General features: G+C 40.3%; 1 protein-coding gene across 1 annotated transcript in view; it reads right to left on the reverse strand.

Moving 5' to 3' along the window:
* Nucleotides 1–17911: 17911 nt before the first annotated feature.
* The window catches only part of LOC111238462 (maltase-glucoamylase, intestinal-like), a 75008-nt gene continuing 70821 nt past the window's right edge, over nt 17912–22098 (reverse strand). Inside the window, exons 47-48 of the mRNA XM_022767989.1 lie at nt 21335–21505; nt 17912–18306 (exon numbers count right to left, since the gene is read on the reverse strand). Of these exons, the coding sequence (XP_022623710.1) occupies nt 18229–18306; nt 21335–21505 (249 nt within the window). The 3' untranslated portion in view covers nt 17912–18228. The remainder of the gene's footprint in view (nt 18307–21334; nt 21506–22098) is intronic.

Genomic DNA, 22098 nt, shown 5'->3' on the forward strand with positions numbered 1-22098 from the left:
CTGACGCAAAACGACTTAACAATCAACATTAGCACTGTTTTATCCTGTGAATTGTATTGCTAATCGCTAATGCTGACCCTTAACACTTAATGGATTAAATATCAAATATCCAGAAAGCACTAATGCTAATCGCTAATGGTCATTGGTAATGTTTCAGGCACATATCCCAACTGCAATACCTACATAATGTCTTCATTTTGACATGGAGAGCCTCTAGTTTTTCATTTAATTTATCACAATTATAATGTTGTCTACTAACCTCTTATGGCCCACAGAAGTAAGTACTAGTACTGTTAGGCCACTATACAGTTGACATGCTGGCTAAGTTTTGTGCTTGTTTTCAGTGTATATTTAACATGTTATTGCATTTCAGTTTTTAGTGGACAACTTTGTGTGTTACTCAGCCCTGTGTGTGTTTGCTTTGTTATATTACTATAGCTTCTGAAATGTGACAGATGGATCAAAACAAAGAGTAGAATATGAAGGCTCACACATGCACACAGAAGTGACGAAACTCTCCGACGCAGCCGTGCTCTCTTATTTTTCTTTTCCTCTGACACACACAGAGCTAATCAAAACAGTACTTTAATAGTCTGTGGACGCGCTAAACCAATAGAGGTCCGTAATTTGAGTCATCACTGTGCAGCTGACAAACAAAACAGTGCATGTGAGGGGTAGGAATCCACTGCAGGATGGAGACAGAGATGCAGATGGAGTCAGTGAGGGCCAAAGATGCCTCGCAAGATGGGGAATGCAAAAGGAGAGCAGGGTATTGAAATAGGTGTGATTGAAAAGCCACAAACCTTTGAAAACCCACAAAAAAGCAAGACACATCAAGAATGACAACAAGCTATGATGAGAAAAAAGGAGAACATGGCAGGGAGAAGAAGGGAATAGCAGTGTTGTATGCAGTCTTGTTGCCAAAAGTGGAACAGAGTTACTGCCTCCTAGATTCTCTGCTTCCACCTCTTTTTTCCCTCTTTCACTTACACTCTTACTCTCGCTTTCTCCCTTATGCTCTTATTCCTTCCATTCATCTTGCTTCTTTACACACCATTTTTAACTCTCTGATCCCACCTTTTCTCTATCTGCCATATTTCCTCCCCATTCCTCTTCAACTCTGCCTCTTATCTCTATTTCCATCCTCTTTTCTTTTTCTGTTTGCCTCTCTGTTCTTCATCCCGTCGCATCTCCCACTCTCTAACCTTGTTTTCAACTCTCTTACTCAGACTTCTGCTCTGTTTCCATCATACCCCTCCCTCTGTCAATCATCTCTCTATCTGTCTATCCCCTTCCTCTCCAATGTTTCTTCTCTACTCCCCCTAGCCTGTTGCATTATTCAGATGTGCATCTCTTTTCCTCCCTCCAACAGCTTGAGATTTCTATAAGAGACCATAGGAAAGTGAATGGACAGTACGAGTTTGCCATTTATCCTGATTTGTTGTCAGGCATCTGAGTGATGCCTATTCAGGATGATGGAGTGGGGCTGATGGGATTGGGGAGGGCAGAAGAAAGGAAAGAGATGCGTGGGGTCAGTGAGTCAGAGGACATCTCTTCTTTATCTCTCTCCACCAGATGCCTGTCTTTAGGCTTGTCTGACTTTTAAATAGGTGAATTTCAGTGCCATCAAGGCCCTGGAAAGGAGTGTTTGTTATTGTATGTGGGTGGGGTGGATGGGTGGGGTTTGGGGGCCATTTTCTTTTTTTTTTCTTCTTTTTCTTTTTTAGCAAGTGGCTTTGTGAAAAGGTTGGAAAAGTCCCCATCTCTGAGAGATTATTCTCTTTCTAGTCTGAGTTTCTTTGAGGGAGAAAGTGTTTGGGATTGGCAGTGCTGAAAAGGTTTGACCTGAAATCACCACCTCACTGGAGTGGCACATACCTGTTACAAAAGCTGCAATGTACACACCACACACACACACACACACACACACACACACACACACACACACACACCACACACACACAATAGTGCATAAGCACACCTTGCCACTTCAGCACCATGGCCAGTGGCAGCCTCTGTGATACAGCCAATGCCAAGAGAGGAGCTTAACTCTCAGAACCTTGGACAGCACTCACTCAAAAGCTTACAGGGCAAGTGCATGTTTGTGTGTGTATGAGTCTGGTGTGTATGTGTGAGCCATTTTTCTATAAGCTGCTGTGACAGGCATGTATCAGAAAAAAGAGCTTTATCCAACAATACATGCTGCACTGCTAATGCACTGGGCCTCGCTCTATAAGGCTGCTGCCTGATGTGAAATGATACTGTATGTTGGCCATTAACATATAAGACGAGCAATCATATACTCCCCTTGTTACTGTCCCTTGTTTTTACTGTATAATCTACAGTTTAGATAGATAGACTGATTTATTGTTGATTTCAGCCATTGGTAACACCACCGTAACACAAGACAGATATATTAGACATATCTTAAAGCAGACCATATCCTGCTTTACGTATATCCCTCCAAGCGTGTTTTCATTCTTTCATTTATCTTGCGACACAAAGTGAGGATTGGCCAATCACTCACTTACGGAAATGGAACCATATTCACATAATGTCTATTTTACTATGTCTTTTGTCTTGTGTTCTATTATTTACTATGATCGAGAGGAGTGATGGTGGTGATTTGAGATGGTTCTGCTAGATGTGTGTTAGTGAAAAGGAAAAGATTACTGGGCCTTTCATCAACCTGCTGAAAGCTATAATCCTTAAGATCTTCATGAGATCAAACAACAAACTTTCTGCAGTGGCCATTCAATGTATTTACAATAAGTAATTATCTCTCTATGTACAGGTTTTTATTGCTAGTGGCAGAGTCCGCCTTAGCCGAAGCTGGATTCAGATTCCCTACATAAGAATGGGGGATTCACAGGAAAACGTGAGGATTACATGCATGTAATCAAGCACAATGTTATCTCATTGATAACAGCTGGTACTATTTATTCTGTTCATTCTCTTTACAGCAAAGCAGAGATTCATTATGTTATTACAAATGCCTACGTAAGCATTCAACTAGCAAAATAACTGAAAAAAGTGAAATCCATCATTGTTCCTGCAGTTAATTGTAACTACGATCATCAAAAGTGTGTCTAAACGATGGGCCAAATGGTCATCCGTGGATTTTTTTTTTTTTTTTTTTGCAAAGAACACAGTTGCATGCATAGCCACATTTTGAATACACACATTGTGATTCCTCTTACCCTCTTACTTGATGCACATGATCAGTTTGCCATCCCGTCGCCAATGATTGTTCCCGAACAGTTCACCATTTCTCTCAGTCCAAATAACAAACACATGTACACAGATACACAGACACACACACAAGCCTCTCTGATTTAGATTATAAGTGCGGCAACATAGGCTCATACTTCTTTTCACATCAACACTAATACACAACCCTTTGCCATTAGTTTTTTCACCCTGCAGCTAATTAATGCTCCATGTAGCAACACACCAGTCGTTCAGACTGAAACATATGAGATGAGTTCATTGGATTCCCACGCTTCATTTGCACTAACAAACATCAAGAATATCGGGCAGATGGTAAAAACACGATGAGTAATATTAACACCAGACATGTAAACAAAGGAAAACAGGCTCTGACAGTGTAAAATATGACAGATATGCCAAATTATGAGTGAAAGACACAAAATCCTCATTATACTTCAATTATAACGGTGCGGCATGATGGTTGTGCAGACAAGGACAAAGGAAGGTGAAAGAGGAAATTTTTGAAATTGCTTATCGCTGGTTGTCAAATTTCCATTTTTTAAAATAATTTTGATTTGATTTGATGAGCACAGCAGCAGTCTGAGTGGACCAAACCATGAATAGTTTTTGCTGAGACAAATTCATTAAACAAAGTTTTCAAAATCATGCAATGGATTTATCCCTCTGGCTCAATAACAGGTACACTCACCTATCAATTATGTAGCAATAACTGTTTGTCTCTAAACACAACAGCATAAATTTGCTTGCTTGTTGGATAAAAACAAGCATTAAAAAATAAAATTATGATTTAAAGAGAAAGTTTTCTCTATCTTTATAATTAATATATTAAAATTCACTAAAAAACTATTCTGTCAGGTATGAAGACTTCTTGTTTTGAACAGATTACCACATTGAAACAAAGTGAATAATATTCTGTAAAGTGGATGAGGAGGAGTTAAAAGAGAACAAGAATAAAACGCACCATGTAATTTTCTTCTTAAGGTAATTGTGAGAGAATTATAGGCTGAAGCTTTATTGTTTAGACAAGAGCTCTGAAGAAGGCTCATACAATTACCACCCAATTTACTTTGCTTTACTGCGTAATATTGTGTGATGAATGATGATCTTTTCTCCATATGGTCAGTATGATCAGTACACCTTGTGGACTTCTTTAATCTAACAGTCTTTATTTCTTTCTATTTAATATTGGCCCCTTCTCATTTTCTGTTTCTTTATATTGAAACACTCTCTCTCACTCTCTTTGTCCCACTCTCTCTGTTTCGTTCTCTCGCCCGCCGTCTTTTGCCTCCTCTCTCTCTCCCTCTCTCCCTGGCTGTCTCTAGCATTATGCTAACACGTTTAAAGGCAGGCTCCTGCTGTGCAGAGTAATCCTTCAGCGAAGCCGCACTCCCTTAATGTGTCTGTGGGGCCTGAGATTCCTCCCAAACCGATCAATCTCTGGGATGACACGGGCACCCAAGGTTAAACCAGGGTCACACACTGACTGCACACACCCCTGCATTTACATGCAAGAGCACACTGACACGACACACAACCAAAAATCCCGGTGTTTTTGTGATAATCATCTGCAGCTAACAAGTTTAAACTGAATTTTGGTGTCATTCATAGAGCTAAGAAATTATGTTTACCTCTGATCAATGTTGTGTATATTCATATAAACGCTGATAGTGCTTAAGTGGACACTCGGTAAGCAATGACACCCATGTGCGCACACACGGCCATATATAGTAACATAGCCATCTGCCACAGGCATTACAAACCATGCATGAAATCACATACATAAGCATAAGCAGACAGCCATCCATAAACATACAAAGATGTCCTTTGTCATAAAGTCAAATCCATATAACTCAGTAAACACAAACACCGCTTTAGGAGTCAGACTCAAACATCAACACTCTACCATTATTGTGTAGTATGATAATTCACTTAGATTAATTTCTCCTGTTCCTTTCTTGATTACATTTTTCTGTGTTTTATTCTAATTATGAGCTGCTAGTCCTACTTAACTACCATCACTGTAATAATAATAACTTTCCAATAGACAATAACACACTGTGTCTTTAAGGTCAGCAGTTAAAGGTCATCAGAAACAAAAAGTATCCTGTGACATCATTGCACTCCTAAATTACACTTAGGAAGGATTTGGTCATCATGCCCATCTTAGTTACCGCGGCTACTATACCTGCATCAGGATCTGAGATAGTGGGGGTTTGTGTAATGAGGATGTTATTAGACTGGCTGTTGGATGGAGATAGAGGTGTAGGACAGCAGATCCCGCAAAGGTTCAATGCCAAGAATAGCAGTGAAGGCAAAGCTGTCTTATGTAATGTACACATGCAGGCAATAAAGAGAGGAAGGGCCACTACTAGCTTGATAGCATTGATGATCGGTGTGATGTGAGTGTCCTTGTCGTTGCTAACTCTGCTGTTGGTAAGAGCAATAGAGAGCCACGTAGTGCCTCCATGACTCACGGCACGTCACCGTCCTCTTTTAGCCAACAACAAGCTTCACCATGAGTGTGTTTTCCCGGATTGTGAATAAAACTCCTCCTTATTCATTGCTCAATTCTGGTTTCTTCAGTTTTCATTGTTACTTCCCTTTATCCCCAGACTCTTTCTGAGAATGTAACAAATGCATAGAACGTTCAGGTTCATCTTGTCCTCATGTTTCAGCCTCTACTCTGTGGGTGTGGGACTTCTACACGTAAGCAGCCATGTTCACCTCTTTTGCAGTCACTGGGTTTTCCCTCGCAAGACTTTCGGTGGCCTTCAGAGGTTTTTCAGGAACATGGGATAATCATCCTCTTCATACCAAAGGAACCCTGATTTCAAACTAACTGCGAACAGGGGAACATCAGCATCCAACACAGCACTTCCATCACTCCTCATTTATTGACCAAATTGTAAATTTTTCTTTGGTTTTTAGGACTGATCATGTAAGAGAAACTCCTGTTCATTTACAACACAGAAACATTCCTCCATTTGGACTTCCTCAGAGAACTTTAGACCGCCAAGGCAGAATATGTCTTGAAAGAAGGAAATTAGTCATAAGTTTCAAATTACACAATGTTCTTGAAATGCAAATAAATCATCTTTTCAGGTGCTGAATGTAGCCATGAATGACGGAGAAGAAACTGAGTTCTTGGAGCCCGGAGCTGGAGTTTTTGTTCCAGGACTTTTTAGAACATTATGTCCTCGCTCGTGCTCAAAACTTGTTCTGCTCTCACTAATCTTTCCCTGCGTGTTCTCAAATCTGGTGGACTGAATAGAATTATTAGTAAATATATAAACGTGTGTGTGTCTGTGTGCCTGTGTGTGTGTGTGTGTGTGTGTGTGTGTTCTGCTTTTTTATGTTGACATATATCAGATTGAGCATATGTGTGCACAGTGCCACTGCTCTTTTTATTCACTATGTGTGGCCTTCTGTTAAACCTCAGTGTGCAATTTTGAATCAAAGCTAAGCAGGTGTCACTCTGGCTGCAGGAGAGACGGGAGACCTCATGCTAATACCAGAAGTCTATCTTCTCATCTATTTCTCCCTCCCTGTCTCTGATCTCTCTCTCTGTTTGCCTCTCTCTCCATTTTTATCCTTTCTTCCATACAAGCTGGCTTTTCACTCTGGGGGCTTTTACTCTGTCAATGCTGTATGAGCCCGTAGGGGTTTCCCTAAACCTAAAATTCCTAAAAAATATAGTGTTATAGCATGAATGGTTTGTTTCTTCTTTCTGAACCAGAAAGCAATCCACAATTTCCCATTTGAACGAAGCAGTATGAGATTTGTTGCAGTTGTGCTGCAGTTTATGTGCATTAAGAATACAATTTGTATTTTGACTTAATGGGAAAATCTCATTATAACATTGTTAGTTTTATTCTTTCATTATTAGCAAAAAAAAAACGTAGCTACAACTCATACATTATCTCCATCATAATGGTGGAATATATTTTTTAGATCCTTTATTAGTAAAATTAAAAATACCACACAGTAAAAAAAAACAAAAAAAAACTAACTTTTACTGATCGATTTTTGCAAATTTGTAAGTGGCATACCAGCTGGCTTATTACCTTAAAATGTTGATATGTTAGCAAACAATTGCCTTTTTGCACATTCAGCAGACACAAAGCAATTACACAGTTACACAAAGCCAATATTTGGAATTATTTGAACTCATGTTTCTGGCCACCTGGCAAATACAGATCCAGTATTCACCATCCTTTTAGTTCTGCTTTGGTCTCGAAAACCTACTGAGGGAAATATCTAATTCTTTAGCTCCTGTATGTTCACCAGCTAGTCGCTAACTGCATCTGTCTGCAATTTTGGTTTATCAGAGCTGTTTCTCTGAAAACAGCTGCCTGATGTAGCTGCAAACCAGGCTGATGAAAGTGGTGAAAGCAAACAAAACCAGCAAAGGCGCAGCCATAAAACTCAAAACAATGAGCTGAACAACATTACAGGGAGGGAAACTGCAGAGATGGGTGATAATTCTCTATTGGTTCGACACCTTTCACTTTTTCCCACTTTACTGTTGTTGATACAAAAATATTGATCAGTGGAAGTAGAAAGAAATTAACAGCACAAAATGTACTGCCATTTAACAAGTATTAGTACTTATTATGTGCTTTCTTGCAGAATGTTATACTATTATTATCACTGAGGCTTTAATGGACAAGTGACCTTAACGTCACTGTTGTAGCTGGTTGAGATGGAGCTAAATTAAGTGTTTGGTGTTGGAATCTATAATATTATATGAACTCTTCACACATTTTCTATGTGAATTCTTTCACAGTTCTTCACATTCTTTCATTCATTACCTGCCTGCTTTTGCAATAGCACTACCCCTCCCATCATTTCAGACCCTGCCATTCCCTCCTGCCCTGAAATAACCCTGGTTTTCCCACCTTGTGGCCACCTGAGTCTTCCCCTCCCACCTACTCACCTCTTCACCACCCCCTTAACAGCTCCTAATATAGATCCTGGCCCCTCTCCACTCATTCCCTGCCAGATTGTGTTGTGTTTTCCGCCCAGCTTTTCAGCTTTCTATCCTTGCATTCCTGCCAGCCTCTTTCCCACCCTTGGACTGCTTTGTGGTTTTTGGATTCCCTTCGCCTGCCCCTTATCAGATTTGTTTGCCTATTTGATTACCTGGTTTGATATGTCATTTTTATGTCTTTTTGTTGTTGTGCCTCTGGATTCAAGCCTTTCTCCAGATGTTACAGTACAGTCTGGCCAGTATGAACCCAACCGACTCAAACCCTCTGTAGGCAGGAGTTGATTTGCTGAGGCTGACACCATTCATCATCATGAACAAAGACTTACCTCCACTACAGGGGGTCTGCAGGAGATCTCTGTTCGCTTTGAGCAAACCTGGAGTCAACCTGTGAAACAGTTACAGAGACTCACCAGCTCCAATCATGCTGTTTTCACTCCTGCTCCAGGCAGCTCATTGATCTCCGGCTACCATGATTGCTGCCCCTAGAACCTTATATGGGGTCTCAAGGAGCCTGCTGGTGCTTCTTGGTCAAGTGTTCTCTCACGTTCAAACTCCAGTGTTCTTCATTTCCCACATAACAGTCACAAGTGGCTTACATATCACATCAGAGAGACTCAGTTCCCTTCCGGTGCCATGGCTCAGTGATTCTCCACTGAGCTCAGTAAGGCTTTTGACCATACCACTCCTGGGAGAAGGGCAGCTTGAGGTCCCAACCTCACCCAGGGTGGACGGACAGTGGCAGATTACTCCAATCAATTCTGGACTGTTGCTATTCTATAATGGATTGTCTAATTGCATTAAAGGACATAATTAAAGTTATGCTACTGTTACATAGCCAATGCTTCAGCCATCATTGTATTAACAAGAGTTTAGAATATGCCCTCTGAACAGCACTACTACCTCAGAGCAGCCTGGATGCTACAATGAATTGGTACTAGAACTGGCAGTGATAGAGATAGAAGCAAAACAAGAGGGTTGCTTTCCACCACTGGAGACAGCTCTTGGCAAGTTAAGGAATGAATTTTGATGCTGAACTTGCAACATTTCTCCTAGACTGGTAAGTAAACAGCTGTTAATGCTAAAGATAGACTATGAAGCAATAGCAAAACTTACAAATAGCTTCTTGCTTCTAGGAATGCCCCAGAGCAGCTATAGGCCGGGCCCGGCTTTCAGCTGCAGCATTACAGAGCTGCCTGTGGGAGAACTGTTGCTTGCACTGTGGACACAGCGGCCATTTTGTTTGCCCAGTAAAAACCATGGCTCACCAGCAATGTCAGAACTCTCGACCTCTACTCCATGTACAGCTAGTCTGCCTCAGACAAGAATTCAAGGTCTCCGTTCTCATTGATTAAGGTACTGACGCAGCTAGGCCTCCACTGGGTACCTCCGAATAAACCCATCAACACCAGCGCCCTTGATGTTTGACTCCTTTGCACAGTTACTCACCAGATGGCTCCTCTTCGCCTATCATGTAGCCTACTTTTGAAACTATTACCTTAAGAGACACAATCCTCATATAGACCGGGAAGTAGGAACTACCTTACAGTGGAATAACAACTGTGAGCTGTCTGTCTTGGATCTGCTTAGATGTGCCTTCCCCACATCTAACTTCACTGTATGAAGCTCCAAGTAAACTACTGTTGCCAGAACTTGATTGTGTTTGTTTTTGTGGGCTCCAGCCAATCTCCAGACATTACAATTTTTTTCCTCATGTATGCACAAAAAATTTTCTCTGTTATTATTGTGTTTCTCTGGCCCTCCTCTTTTTCTTTTTTCATTCCGTTTTATCCCTCACTATTTATAATTTGGATGCTGTGTTAGTCCTTTACTTAAATACAATTTCCCCCCTTTCTACTCTGTTTCAGATTCTGTGCACCCTCTTCCTTCCTCTGTGTTGGTCCAATGTTGTATCTCATGTGGCATGTAGTTCTTTATCTCGTAGTCCCTCACCTTGTCCTTTGCTTTCTGTGTCTTTCTAAATCTCCTCTCTTATTCAGCACATCCGGCTCGCATTTTCTATGTGTCTCTCTGTTCATAATTTCTCTTTCTCTTGTCGATATGTCTCACTCTCTCTCTCTCCTCCAAGCACTGTCTCTCCTCTATCCCTGATGAGGCCAGCCCCTCCATGGTGATGAGACCGACAGAGGGTGATTAAAGTGGAGTCTCATCTGGTGGGAAAACTGACCTCAATCAGAACTATTCTACCAAGAGGACGCTCCCCTCCTCCCGGTTACCCTCCACCCATCCCTCCTACTCAGTATATCCCTGACTCTCATCCACCATCCTTTATTCTCCCTGACCCGCTCCCTCACCATGTCAGTGCTCCCCATCTCTCATCGCCCCGTTCCCACTTTCTACTCTCATTTCTCATCGTCCCCTATCCACTCCAAGTGATCACTCTCAATTTGTTATCATAGGCTGTATTGTTCTGTGATGATAATCTGTCCATCTGAAGAAGTTTGCTATCATCAGCTGTGTGCAAAAACCTTGTATTTACTAAAAAAAAAATAAAAAAAAATTTTACACTTTTAAGGATATACCTGTAGCTTGTAGCTGAAGTTCTGGATTGTTTAAAAAAAAGTATAACGTTTTATAATGTGACATCTGCAGTATACATTATGGATGTTGATATTTAAGAAAGAATTCTTTATTAACTGTGGTAAATTGAATCAATCAAAAATGTATTTACCAGACTAAGATGAGAGATACGCAGTCAGCAAGTCTGTTTGATGTGAAGGAGTCACACATGAGTGCTGCTTTCCTCTGTATAGATAGAAAACGTAGTGCCATCAAGGTCTTTCATTCTATGGTTGATGAATACTGTGCTGCGCTGGAAATCCTCAACAAGTTGTCTGTTCGCTCATCAAGAGATGTGGTTAAACTGAGACTCGTTCTAACGCCAAAGAACAACCACTCAAAAGCAGTTCCCATAGCAGTTCAAGGAGCCAATCGACAGTCAGGGCAGAGTGCCGCTGCAGCTACAATACTGATGTTGCTCCATGTGGAGAAGCAGTATCTCACATATGCTGTAAGAAAATCCATGAGGACAAAATAGCTGTCAGATATCTCTTCAAGCTTTTTACTGTAAATGACACATCTTCTTTTATCTGGGATGTAAATCATTATTTGGTGGAAAGGAAATAATAGGACTTGTTCATCCCAGGAACTGAGCTGTGGCTACGATCCAAGGTCGCAGGGTCAAACTGTGTGTTGTACTTCAGGGCTATGAGGCCAGCTTCCACCAGCTCCTGTGGGCTCTCCTCTGTCCACTTCCAACAAGCCAATCAGCGCTGTTGCCCTCTTACACTTATCTAGTAGCCTGCAGTGATGTACAGTATAGGCATTGGTTTTGTATTCATGAGTAGTGGTAAGTACTTTTGGTTTAATTTTTGTGGAATATGTTATTAATTCTAAGTTGGTTTATTATTCCATTGTTACTGCTGTAGCCCAACCGTTCAAACTTTCCCCAAAATCAGAGGGATAAGAACTTTTAGACCTGAAATCTACTGGTTGCTGGTTGGTTTTGGCAGCTGGGAAGAGGGCTTCACCAACAGTCAAGAGTATCTTATTTTACTTTTATAATATTTTGAACAGAATAGTGTTGGTTTTTCATTTAGACCATTAAATTTTATTACATTGTAATGCAGTTAGGTGTGACTCATACGTAAATAACTAATTTATATTTATAATAATTAATTTCTAAACCTGTCTTGTTCTAAACATTTCTCTTTCTCCGTCTCAAGGACTTTTAAATGTTAAAGAACATCATTTCCTGCTTTGCATTGATTGTATCTGGTAGAGAAGTGCAGCTGATTATTGTTCACATTTAAATATTTTGTATCCTCTAATTGCATTGTAAATGCACAATTGATGTTTACCGGTATATGTTTGTATGTACACTGTATGCATGGACTGAAAAATGAGGGAAGCCATCCCAGTGTGTCCTTTATAAAATGTCAGTCAGCCGATGTGTGTTGTCATGGCAACATTTATCCACAAACTAAATTAAACACTTTCCTCTTTTAGCTTTGCAATTACTACCATGCATCATGACTGTCAGCCTTTGCAGCGTTCTTCATTTTGTGCTAGAAATGTAACATGTCTTTCCCACAAACATTCGTGAGCCAGAGCCCACACAAGTGTGTGAAGTGTGTGAATGAATCATGTATTTCATTTTCTGGGGGGGTGATTGCAATTTACAGTCAAGCTAGAGGTTGGATGCCTCAGTACCCATGTTTCCATTGTGAAGCTTTAACAAAAAAGAAAAAAGAAAAAGGAGGCAAACCCAAAATAAACAGATATTCCGCCGCACTCTCTGTGTGTATAATGAGCAGGGATTATTCATTTGTTTATTGGTCTTCTTTTTTTCTTGTCCCCATTTTATCAGCTGACAGCTACAGGGAGCAGCTGTCACATGTACTCTTTCATATTCAGATGAGGCATGCTCGGTCACAAAACTGTAATTCGGGATTTAAGGGCAGTAAATTTGACCCCTTTGTACATTTCATGTGTAATTAGGCCGGTATTTTTGTACAGCCTCAGCACTCAATAGCAGAGTGTATTCAGTATGACTGCATAAGCATACACCCTCGACGACGCTGCTGGGTGTGCTCAATTCGAATCTCCCGTTTGCTGGTGACAGTGCATGCGGGGTGATTTGTGGCATAATGCATACTATCTGGAGTATTGAATTACGTGGCCACCAGAGGCATTTGACTAGCTCTGCTGAACCGGAAGTGATGCAATCACACTGGCCCCATTTCCAGTGATATTTAAATCCTTTTCTGCGTGAATGCTCTGGCCAATTGGCAAATCACTCTTCCTCCGTGCGTGCCCTGTTTTTGATTTGATTTGTAAGGAATGTTTGTGTGAGTGTGTAAGTGCGTGGGTGTGCCGCTGTGCCATTTGATGTGATTTGTGAAGATGTGTGCGTGTGGCCATCCTTTGGTGCTTAATCCACAATCTGCCGTCTGCCAGATAGAAATGCCTTTTTTTTTCCTCAATGCTCTATCTAAAAGAAGAAGAAGAAAAAAATTCTCAGTTTGCACTGACTCATAAGTATCCTTGCAGTTTCACCCTCCTTTACATCAAGGCCGAACATCGAAACAGCTGTTCCATCGTTTTGTTTATTTGACTCCACCTAAGGCTTACAGTGAGCTTTGCGCGTAATTGGTTGGGAAATCATTTCAAAGCAAACAGAAACAGTTGGTCTCTTGTTCACCCACCAGCCAGAGTTACAAGCTGAACAATATCAGTGTTAATAGCTTGCCCCAGCTTGATTTCCTTCTATTAAATCTTAAATAACAACTCACTTCCAGTGAGTCCGTCTCTTAAAAGTAAGTGCTTTTAATACAGCTAGATAGAACAAAATCAAGTCACAGAAAATTGCATGTACTGATTTTACACAACACATTAGTAAATCTTCACTTAGCCTACACATTCCATTTTAAGCCCAGTGCTGATGAAAAATTTCTACAGCTTTTGTTGAGAAGTGTTCTTTCTTCTTCTTTCCTTTCATTTGCTTGTTTCTTGTGACTCATTTGGGGGAAGTCATGTTTCTGTTCTCCAATGACACATTTTAAGAGTGATGACAATGGTGATCATGATGATGATGGTGATTGCTGCAGTTATGATTGCCATGCCACCTGAAGAGGAAGCATGAGTGTTGACAGATGTGTTTTAATGGCATTTATTAATTATAGTCATTCACTCTAAAATGAAATGGCTGTCTATTACTCTCAGTAGATCTTGCTCTCACCTTTTGAAGCTGATCTGAATGAAAACCAGTTGTCAGCTGCACCACTGTCCCACCTTTATAACTGTCTTTTGTCTTAAAATGTCCCCTAAGATGGTTCACTGTCATGTTTTTTAATTAACTATCTCTGATGCACTTTTCCTGCTGCTTGGTTCATCTTTGTTACTTTCAGTTTATACTGTCAATCATGTTATCAGCATTGTCCAGGGTTGTTCATGTCAATAATTTATGTAGAATATTATCTCAGCCTGTCCATGTGAAATGAAATATCATTAATATCAAAGCAACCAGCAGGCAGAGGGCTTTATTTTTTTATTTTTTATTTTTTTTTGGAGGAAGTAGAGGCAAAAAAAAAAAAAAAGTTTACATCTTGCCCTGTACCTGTTTATTTCAAGGGCACACTGACATACAAGGATAAATGAAAGAATGGGATCACATAAAGAAATGGCAGATATACACCAGCCAAAGGATGTACAATACAAAAGTTTTATAGAAGATTTCTCTAAAAGGAAGTGTTCTTTTTTTTGTTTTGGTTTTCTTGCAAATGGTTCCTGTTGCACCCCCAGCTGTGAGTACAGAAACCATTTCTCTTTGAATTGCCTCTCCTGAGGTTTCTTCTTATTTCTTTTTCCTTTATCATGTGAGGATTTTTGGGAGGAAGGTTTTCATTGAGTTCTCAGTCAGGGTTAGTAACCACTGAGGTTCCTTTAATGCAGCTGCAGAAACACTAATTAGCATGGTAGGCTCTCAACGGGCACACAGTGTATGTTTGACTTACTGGTGAGCATGACTGCCTTAAGTGAGTGGCAGATTAGCGAAGGTGAAAGGAAAATTGCATAGCTGAAACGTGGTGTCAAACACATGAAATGGCTCATGACAAACAGGTGAGATTTTTTTTATTTATTTATTTTTTTCTCCTAGCGTGCATGCGTTAGTGAGATTGTGGGTGTAATGTGTCAACTGGTGAAACTGGCTGTGAGGATCTGGTCAGGTAGGGTGCTATTGGGCTGTCGACACAATAGCTGTGCTCATGAAATGACAGGAAGGCAGAAAAATTGTGTGTGTGTTTGTGTGTGTGTCCATTTGTGTTAAAGAGTGTGTTAGACCTGAAATAGAAGAAAGTGAGACAAGGGCTCTTTTATGTTCCATACTTGCCTGATTTATTTCTTACCCATATAGGGACACATGATGAAAGAGAGAGTTCTGATTAAAAGCATTTTTTTTACTTTTTAAATGACTCATATTTTCATGCTGCAATCTGTCTTTTCAAAATAAGAATATTGGATTTTTGAATTTATGTGGTTCACACACACAGATGTTATTACTATACGACTCTTATATAATCCTGTACAGTTATCACCTCATAGATGCTTTCATCATTTGTAACCACTTAAAGGTAACTTTAAGTTTGCAAACTTCTATACAGAAAAGTGTATCAGCAGCATGTTAAGCACACATATGCATGCACACGCACACACACACACACACGCCTGTCACATCTGACAGTCTTTGATGTTGTCAAAGCGTTTCCCGCTCTCGTGTTGTTTTATCTCTTTGTTTCTCCCCCTTCATCTGTGACACACTTGTATCTGTCAGTCACCTCGGTAACAAAGACACATTGTTATAGCAACTCATTTAAAAGCATGTTGTCTGGTAAGACGTGTTCTCGTGCAGAAAGTCAGAGAAAAAAAAACTGCATTGATCTATGGGACAATAAGATATTGTGAGACTTTGTGTGGAACGTGTTTGGTCACATCGTTTCACTGTGTGGAAAGAGCCACATAAGTCTGAAATCGGGAGAAGATCTGATTCCTATATCTAGGTCTATGTGCTGCAAGAGTCTTGCAACCTGGATCATTCATTAATCATTAATTCATGCAAAAGAAAAGAAACAAAGTTTGAGCTAAACACATCTAATCGTAAAGAGATGTGAGGTTCTCTAGATGTCCAAGAAGACAGCCAGGTTTGGCTGCCCTGTGGTGTTCTCTGTCAAGGTGCTTTATAAAACTGTTTCCACAGAAAATAACAAATATAACAACAAATTCTGATGATGATAATGTCAGAGGGCGTTCATTGTGAAGTTCCATTCCACCGCAACATTAGAGATGTTTAGAGTTTTTATTTTTATAACAACTCATAAAATCAGAATAAACCAGTGTAGAAATGCAGAAGAACAGATAAAAGCCAGGATTGTTTCAGTCTTCTCTTCTCTTCTCTTCTCTTCTCTTCTCTTCTCTTCTCTTCTCTTCTCTTCTCTTCTCTCTTCTCTTCTCTTCTCTTCTCTTCTCAGATCCAATTTCTTCCAAAGGCAGCAGTGTGACTTCAGCTTGAATCCAGGGGAAAAAAAAAAAAGTGCCTGGTCAGATCACCGGCTCAATTAGTCCCGTTGGCACTTGTGGGTGGCTGGCTTTGTTTTGGAAGCCAAAACAAAATTTTCTCTTCAAAATCACATATACTTGAAGACAGGAGCTGGAATGAATCATCACAAATCTAAACTTCTGTGGGGCACAAGCACAGAACCACCCCCTCCACCGCTCCTCTTACATCCCTTCCTGTGGAGTGGCAATTAGGGTGGAAATCAATTTGAGTTGCCCATGGCTAAATTGATATCATTACATTTACTGCAAGCTGAATAATGAATGACTGTATCATTATATGGGGAAGTAATGGGACAAGACAAAGCACAGGTAGACAGCTCGCCGCAGGTGAGAGCTATAATTAGTGTCTAGTTGCTGGCACACCCACACAGAACCATACATGTACAGATGCATGCACGTGTGCAGCTGGGGAAGCACGCAGGTGCCAAAAAAATGCAATAGAAGCAAATGTAGATATAAACCTAAACTGCACTTAATAATTCCACTTTCGCCACTGTCACTGTGTTGCTGACTGCAGTGCTACAGGAGCATACTCAGTCACAGCATCATGCATAATCTTGAATCAAAGCGTTTGCACTTGTCAAAAGCACATTTGAAGATGTTGCGTGTGTTTCTTTCCGCTGGTCATTAGTTCTGACTGTTTGTTATTTTATTATAAACACCTGTTCGCTCATTTTGCCCAGCTGCTGATTGCCTACTGATGCATCTGTGTGGTGAAGTTAGGGGCCAGAACAATTTCATAAAATTACTCTCTCTGCAGGTATAGCGCTGTGGACACCAAATTGTGAGGGATCAGGTATGGAATATATTTACAGAGACAGACTGATGAAAAAGGCAAACAACATTGTGGGGTGACAAGAGGCACTCCCCCCACACACCTTGCCTCTTCCTTTAAACTGTTGCCATCTGATCAAAAACTGATCCAATTTTTCATTTGTTCCAGTTTTTAAACAAGCACCATGTCCATCAACTCTTGCCAGCCCTCTCTGGTGCAAGGTGCGAGACATGGCTATCCAGTGTTAAAAAGAACTAGTTCAAAGTTCAGTTCATACAGATGAAAATGAACTAGTTCACATTCATTTGTCCCGTTTAAAAAAAGAAATAAAAGCCAGTATTCTTTTTCAATAGAACCTCCTTCTACCCATCCATCCCCAGCCCAAATCCCTCCCAAACTAAATGAATTATTGTATACCACTGACGAATCAGACATGAGTTACATTTAAAATCCGTATATAAATATAATCCGCCTGAGTCTTATCACTTGTCTGTTCATAAAACTGCGTCAAATGCTCAAACAAACTGGCTTCAGCAGTGGCAGATGCGTCTGTATCGTCTGTACCACTCCGTTCATTGAACGTGTTCATGCACAACACTGTGGCTATCTATCTATCCCTCATGTTAATTTCAGCTACAGCAGCTGCAAATAACTTCAACATATTCCAGTTACTCCAGTAACTAATGTACTGTGTGTGCAGGAAACGAGTTGTGCTAGTAGTACTGATGCTGTTTTCAATCTCATCAGAGACAGCCAATATTGTTTTTTCATTATCAAGCACTTTATTAATTTGTAGTTTTGCACTGAGAATTGAAAAACAAAACAGTTACATTCCAAAGTTATGTATTTTAGGTTTAAAACATTTTATGTTTTGGCATTTTTTCTGCCTCTGCTCAATCCCATGTAATGTTACTTAAGGTTTAAAGGCACAGTCATGTAAAACAAAAACAAAAGTTAGGGTTGTGTCAACATTTACATGTGGGCTCATCAGTGAGGCCATTAAGGTCACATCACGTTCAAAAAACATTGCATTTACTTCACATCATAACTTATGGCTATTATGTACAGAAATATTCATTGTTTGCCAGCGACAACTCTGCTACTCGCTGGTCGTCCATGTGATGGTAAAACGTTGATCCAGAGGAACAGACTTCGCAGTAGCATCTATGATCAGCTCCTATAGACACAAGAAAAAAAGAGAGTTAGTTACACCATTACACCAAATAAGTAAATGTTTAATGTTTTACATCTTGTATGAGCCAAGTATGAGGAAATTTGTAGTTTTTGTTCCTCAAGTCTTTTGAACAAACTGTTGGGACTTCACTGTAGATGACTTCAAATCCAAAATCAAAGTCCAAAATCATGTTCTCAATAAGTCATGTATTATGTATAAAGATGATAAAGATGGAATATGACAATACAGTGTCCCAAGAAATGAACAAAATGTACCATACAGGAAAAAAAGAAACTTTTTAACCATGTGATGTCTGAATGTAATGCAGGTTAGGTGAACTGGCAACTCTGCATCGGCCTCGGGTTGAATATCTGTGTGAACGGTAAATGTTCGGCCTGTGTAGGGATTTTGCATATTGGCTTAAACTCCCTGCGATCCTGCACATAAGCAAGTATAGACAAAGGATAGATAAATAGTCAGATGGTTGCTTGTGCCATGTTTCTTTAGAGTGACTTCATTTCATCTACTAAATGTGACCAATGTAGGACAATGTCCTCTTCTGTATCTTGTATCTGCTTCCACTCATGTCATATGGCCTAAACAGCAGGGGTCCCCAGTAACGTCAAACAAGCCTGGGCTTATACATGTGAGGAGATATTGTAAATAACAGTTTGAGAATAAAAAATCTTGCCCTGTACACAGACAGAAATAGCTCGCCCACCTCACTGTATTTAAATGACACTGTGCCAGCTGTTTACCGCCTCTTTCAAGTTGCTACCCCATCAGACAATACTTAGGGAGATGAATGGATTGTCTCGTGCTGAAAAACCACTTATTACCATGTGCATACTGTGTCATCCTCATTCCCTCGCTCTCCTTCCTCTCTGCCCTTCTTCCTCCCCTCCGCCCATCTTTCATCCTCCCTGTTTATCTCTTTCACCTCTCTCTTCCTCTCTCTACCTGTTTCCTGTGATGCATTCTCTCTCCCTCCGCCGCGCTCTGTCCGTCCTTCCCTCCTTCCTCAAAGATGGACTGTCTTTCTGTCTTTTCATTATTCTCAACTCATCCATGCATCCCCAATGCGCACACACACACACACACACACACACACACACACACACACACAAAAAAATCTCTCTGTCATTCTGACTTTCCTCATCTGCAATCCTTACCCTCTCTTCTTGCTTCTCCCTGTCCGTCTTCTCCAAGAACAGCATAAATCTAACACCTCTGGGCTTTTTCACCTACAATTATTTATGGAGCTGCTGTAGCTATCATTTTCATGCTCCTGATAAGTGCACTGAGTACAGTACACAACCTCGACAGGAATATTTTATCACAGGCCAAATGAGGAGAGGGAACACATGCTCCTTTTAAACCTGGCCTTGTCTTTCCTTTTCCACTCTCTTGTAGGGGAAGTCCTCCATATTGCCTGTCCTTCACCTCAAACTTATACAGTAGTCCATACATTTCACTGTAGAATAGCGATATAGCTCCTCAAGTGACTCATCTCTCCTTTGTTTCTCTTGTGTTTTTACATCTCAGGATTCTGCCTCCGCAACCTCGCCTAATAATTAGAGAGTCTGTCCTTCAGCCAGATGACCTCAGCTCAAGCCCTGTTTTTGATGAACATTCACCCCACTCTGGAGTATCCTTGACTCCAGCTGAACCTTTCAGTTGACACTGATCTCACTACAGAGAAGATTTAGATGCATATACTGCGGGAAATTCCTTTGATGTACGTCTGACGATATGCCAGTGCTCAATTCCCACAGTGGCGACTAAAAAATGAAAGTAAACCGTGATACTGTGACAACAGTGTGAAAAACTGACAACATCATGGAGCAAGTACTCGAACACGGGGCATATGGCTTGGCTATGTGTACACAGTTCCCCGTGATTTTCTGTCACATTTGCTTCCACTCAACCATTGGAGGAGATGATGGAGAGAGCAGGAGGAAATGACAATCATTTTAAACGAGCAGCTTTAAAATCGCTGTCCTGAGCCGAGTCTTCAGCTTTGTGTTCATTACAAAACAACGGTGTCGGGGGGGGCGGTGCAGAGTTGATTACAGCTATTAGGTGACATAGTGCGGCACAGCAGGGCGCTGGGTTGTGAACCTGAGTGGGTTTTTTGTTTTTTGGGGGGTTTTTTCCCTGTAGTGACAGTTTTTGACTGTCAGGGAAATGCTCAATCAACTTGAAAGCTGGGGTGTGTTTATGAAATGAGTTCATGGAATGATGAAAGAGTCTCACTGGGCTCTGACATTAATGCACAAACATCCACTGTGAAATTCAATGACAGTGATTGTATGCATGCAAGACAGTGATTAATATGTTTATTTTGAGGTTATCAGAGCAGAAATTCATATGCTGAGTTCATATGTGGGATGCAATGGAATATGCAGTTGTATTCATATTAGATATTTATATTGTTCTTTTACCATTGAAGTTTCCCATCTTTCCTAACAGACGTCACAGTCTGGTGTTTATGTTCTTAAAGATCAGTGTCTTTATTATTGAATAACAATGTCTATGGTTGATTTCAAGCAAATTCTGTGAAAGAATTTACTGTAAATTGGAAGCTGGAAATATCTTTCAGTTTATCTTCAAATGTTTTTCTGTGGGTTTAAAGCTTTCAGTATGATGTTTGTTTAAAGGTAATTTGAATTTCTGTCTGCAACTATATGCTCAAAAATACCCCTCATTTTCTAGAGACTGGCATTTCATTTTTGTTAAGAGCCTTTGCAGTCATAGACCATTTCCTGTACTTGATGATGTTGGCCGGCAGTCTGTTGAATTGTGTTTATCACAGTGGCAGGAAGCATTAACAGCACGTAATTCTAAGCCTATTTAAAAATTTAGTGAGAGGACAACACTGTTTTTAGTCATAATTGATTCAGCTTGTAATACACTAACTGTAACTTGTTTTTTTTGTTTTTTTAACACAGATTAGAAAACTCCACTAATCATATCATGAATAAATTAACTGTGGTAAATAAATGGTAAACATCTCAATACTCTTTCTGACCTGAGTGTCGAGGTTGTGCTGTGGGCTCAGTGGCTGCGCCGTTCCGCTGGCGTCCGTTAAGGTCACTGTTGTGATCTTGACACTGCCTGCGCCCCAAACCTTCACCACGCCCAGAATCAGCCGGTCAGCAGGGGCCAGCTCATTGTGTATGACCTGACTCGTCAAGGTGTTCTGGAGGAGAAAGTGTAAGAGAGTTATTAGAAATGGGCTAAGTGTAATACCAAAATCACGCATTTGGCTCATATTAACTAATATCTACTAAATTATGATTCATCCCATGCATTCATTCATTTTACAGTAGAGCAGAGTGGATTTGATTTGTGTGTCAGGCACGTCGTCAATCCTGAATTTACAGTGTTGTCCCTAGGATTTGCTGAAAATGTGCTTTAGTGAGCCTCATATTCAGTTTCATTCCATGCTTCATCTCTTTACTGAGTGAGATTTAACATTTGAGTATCTCTCTCCATATCATTAGTTTTATATCCACCGAATTATAATTTTTTTCTCTGTGCCTTGCTTTTAGTAGATAATCTTCTGCATGGAGATTTTGATTGACTGAAAAGTTTTACATCTGTGTTTTTATCATGTTCACACTCTGACAAACACCCGTGATGGAGCGTGTGTGTGTGTGTGTGTGTGTGTGTTTGTGTTATCATTTAACCAAAGTACTGACAGCACCTTAAAACTGAGGAAGACTAAAATCTAGTCTCTCTCTCTCTCTGTCTCTCTCTCTCACACACACACATACACATCTACATTCAGAT

The sequence above is a fragment of the Seriola dumerili genome, unplaced genomic scaffold (assembly GCF_002260705.1).
Source record: "Seriola dumerili isolate Sdu_G_001 unplaced genomic scaffold, Sdu_1.0 BDQW01001344.1, whole genome shotgun sequence".
NCBI classification, from domain to species: domain Eukaryota; kingdom Metazoa; phylum Chordata; class Actinopteri; order Carangiformes; family Carangidae; genus Seriola; species Seriola dumerili.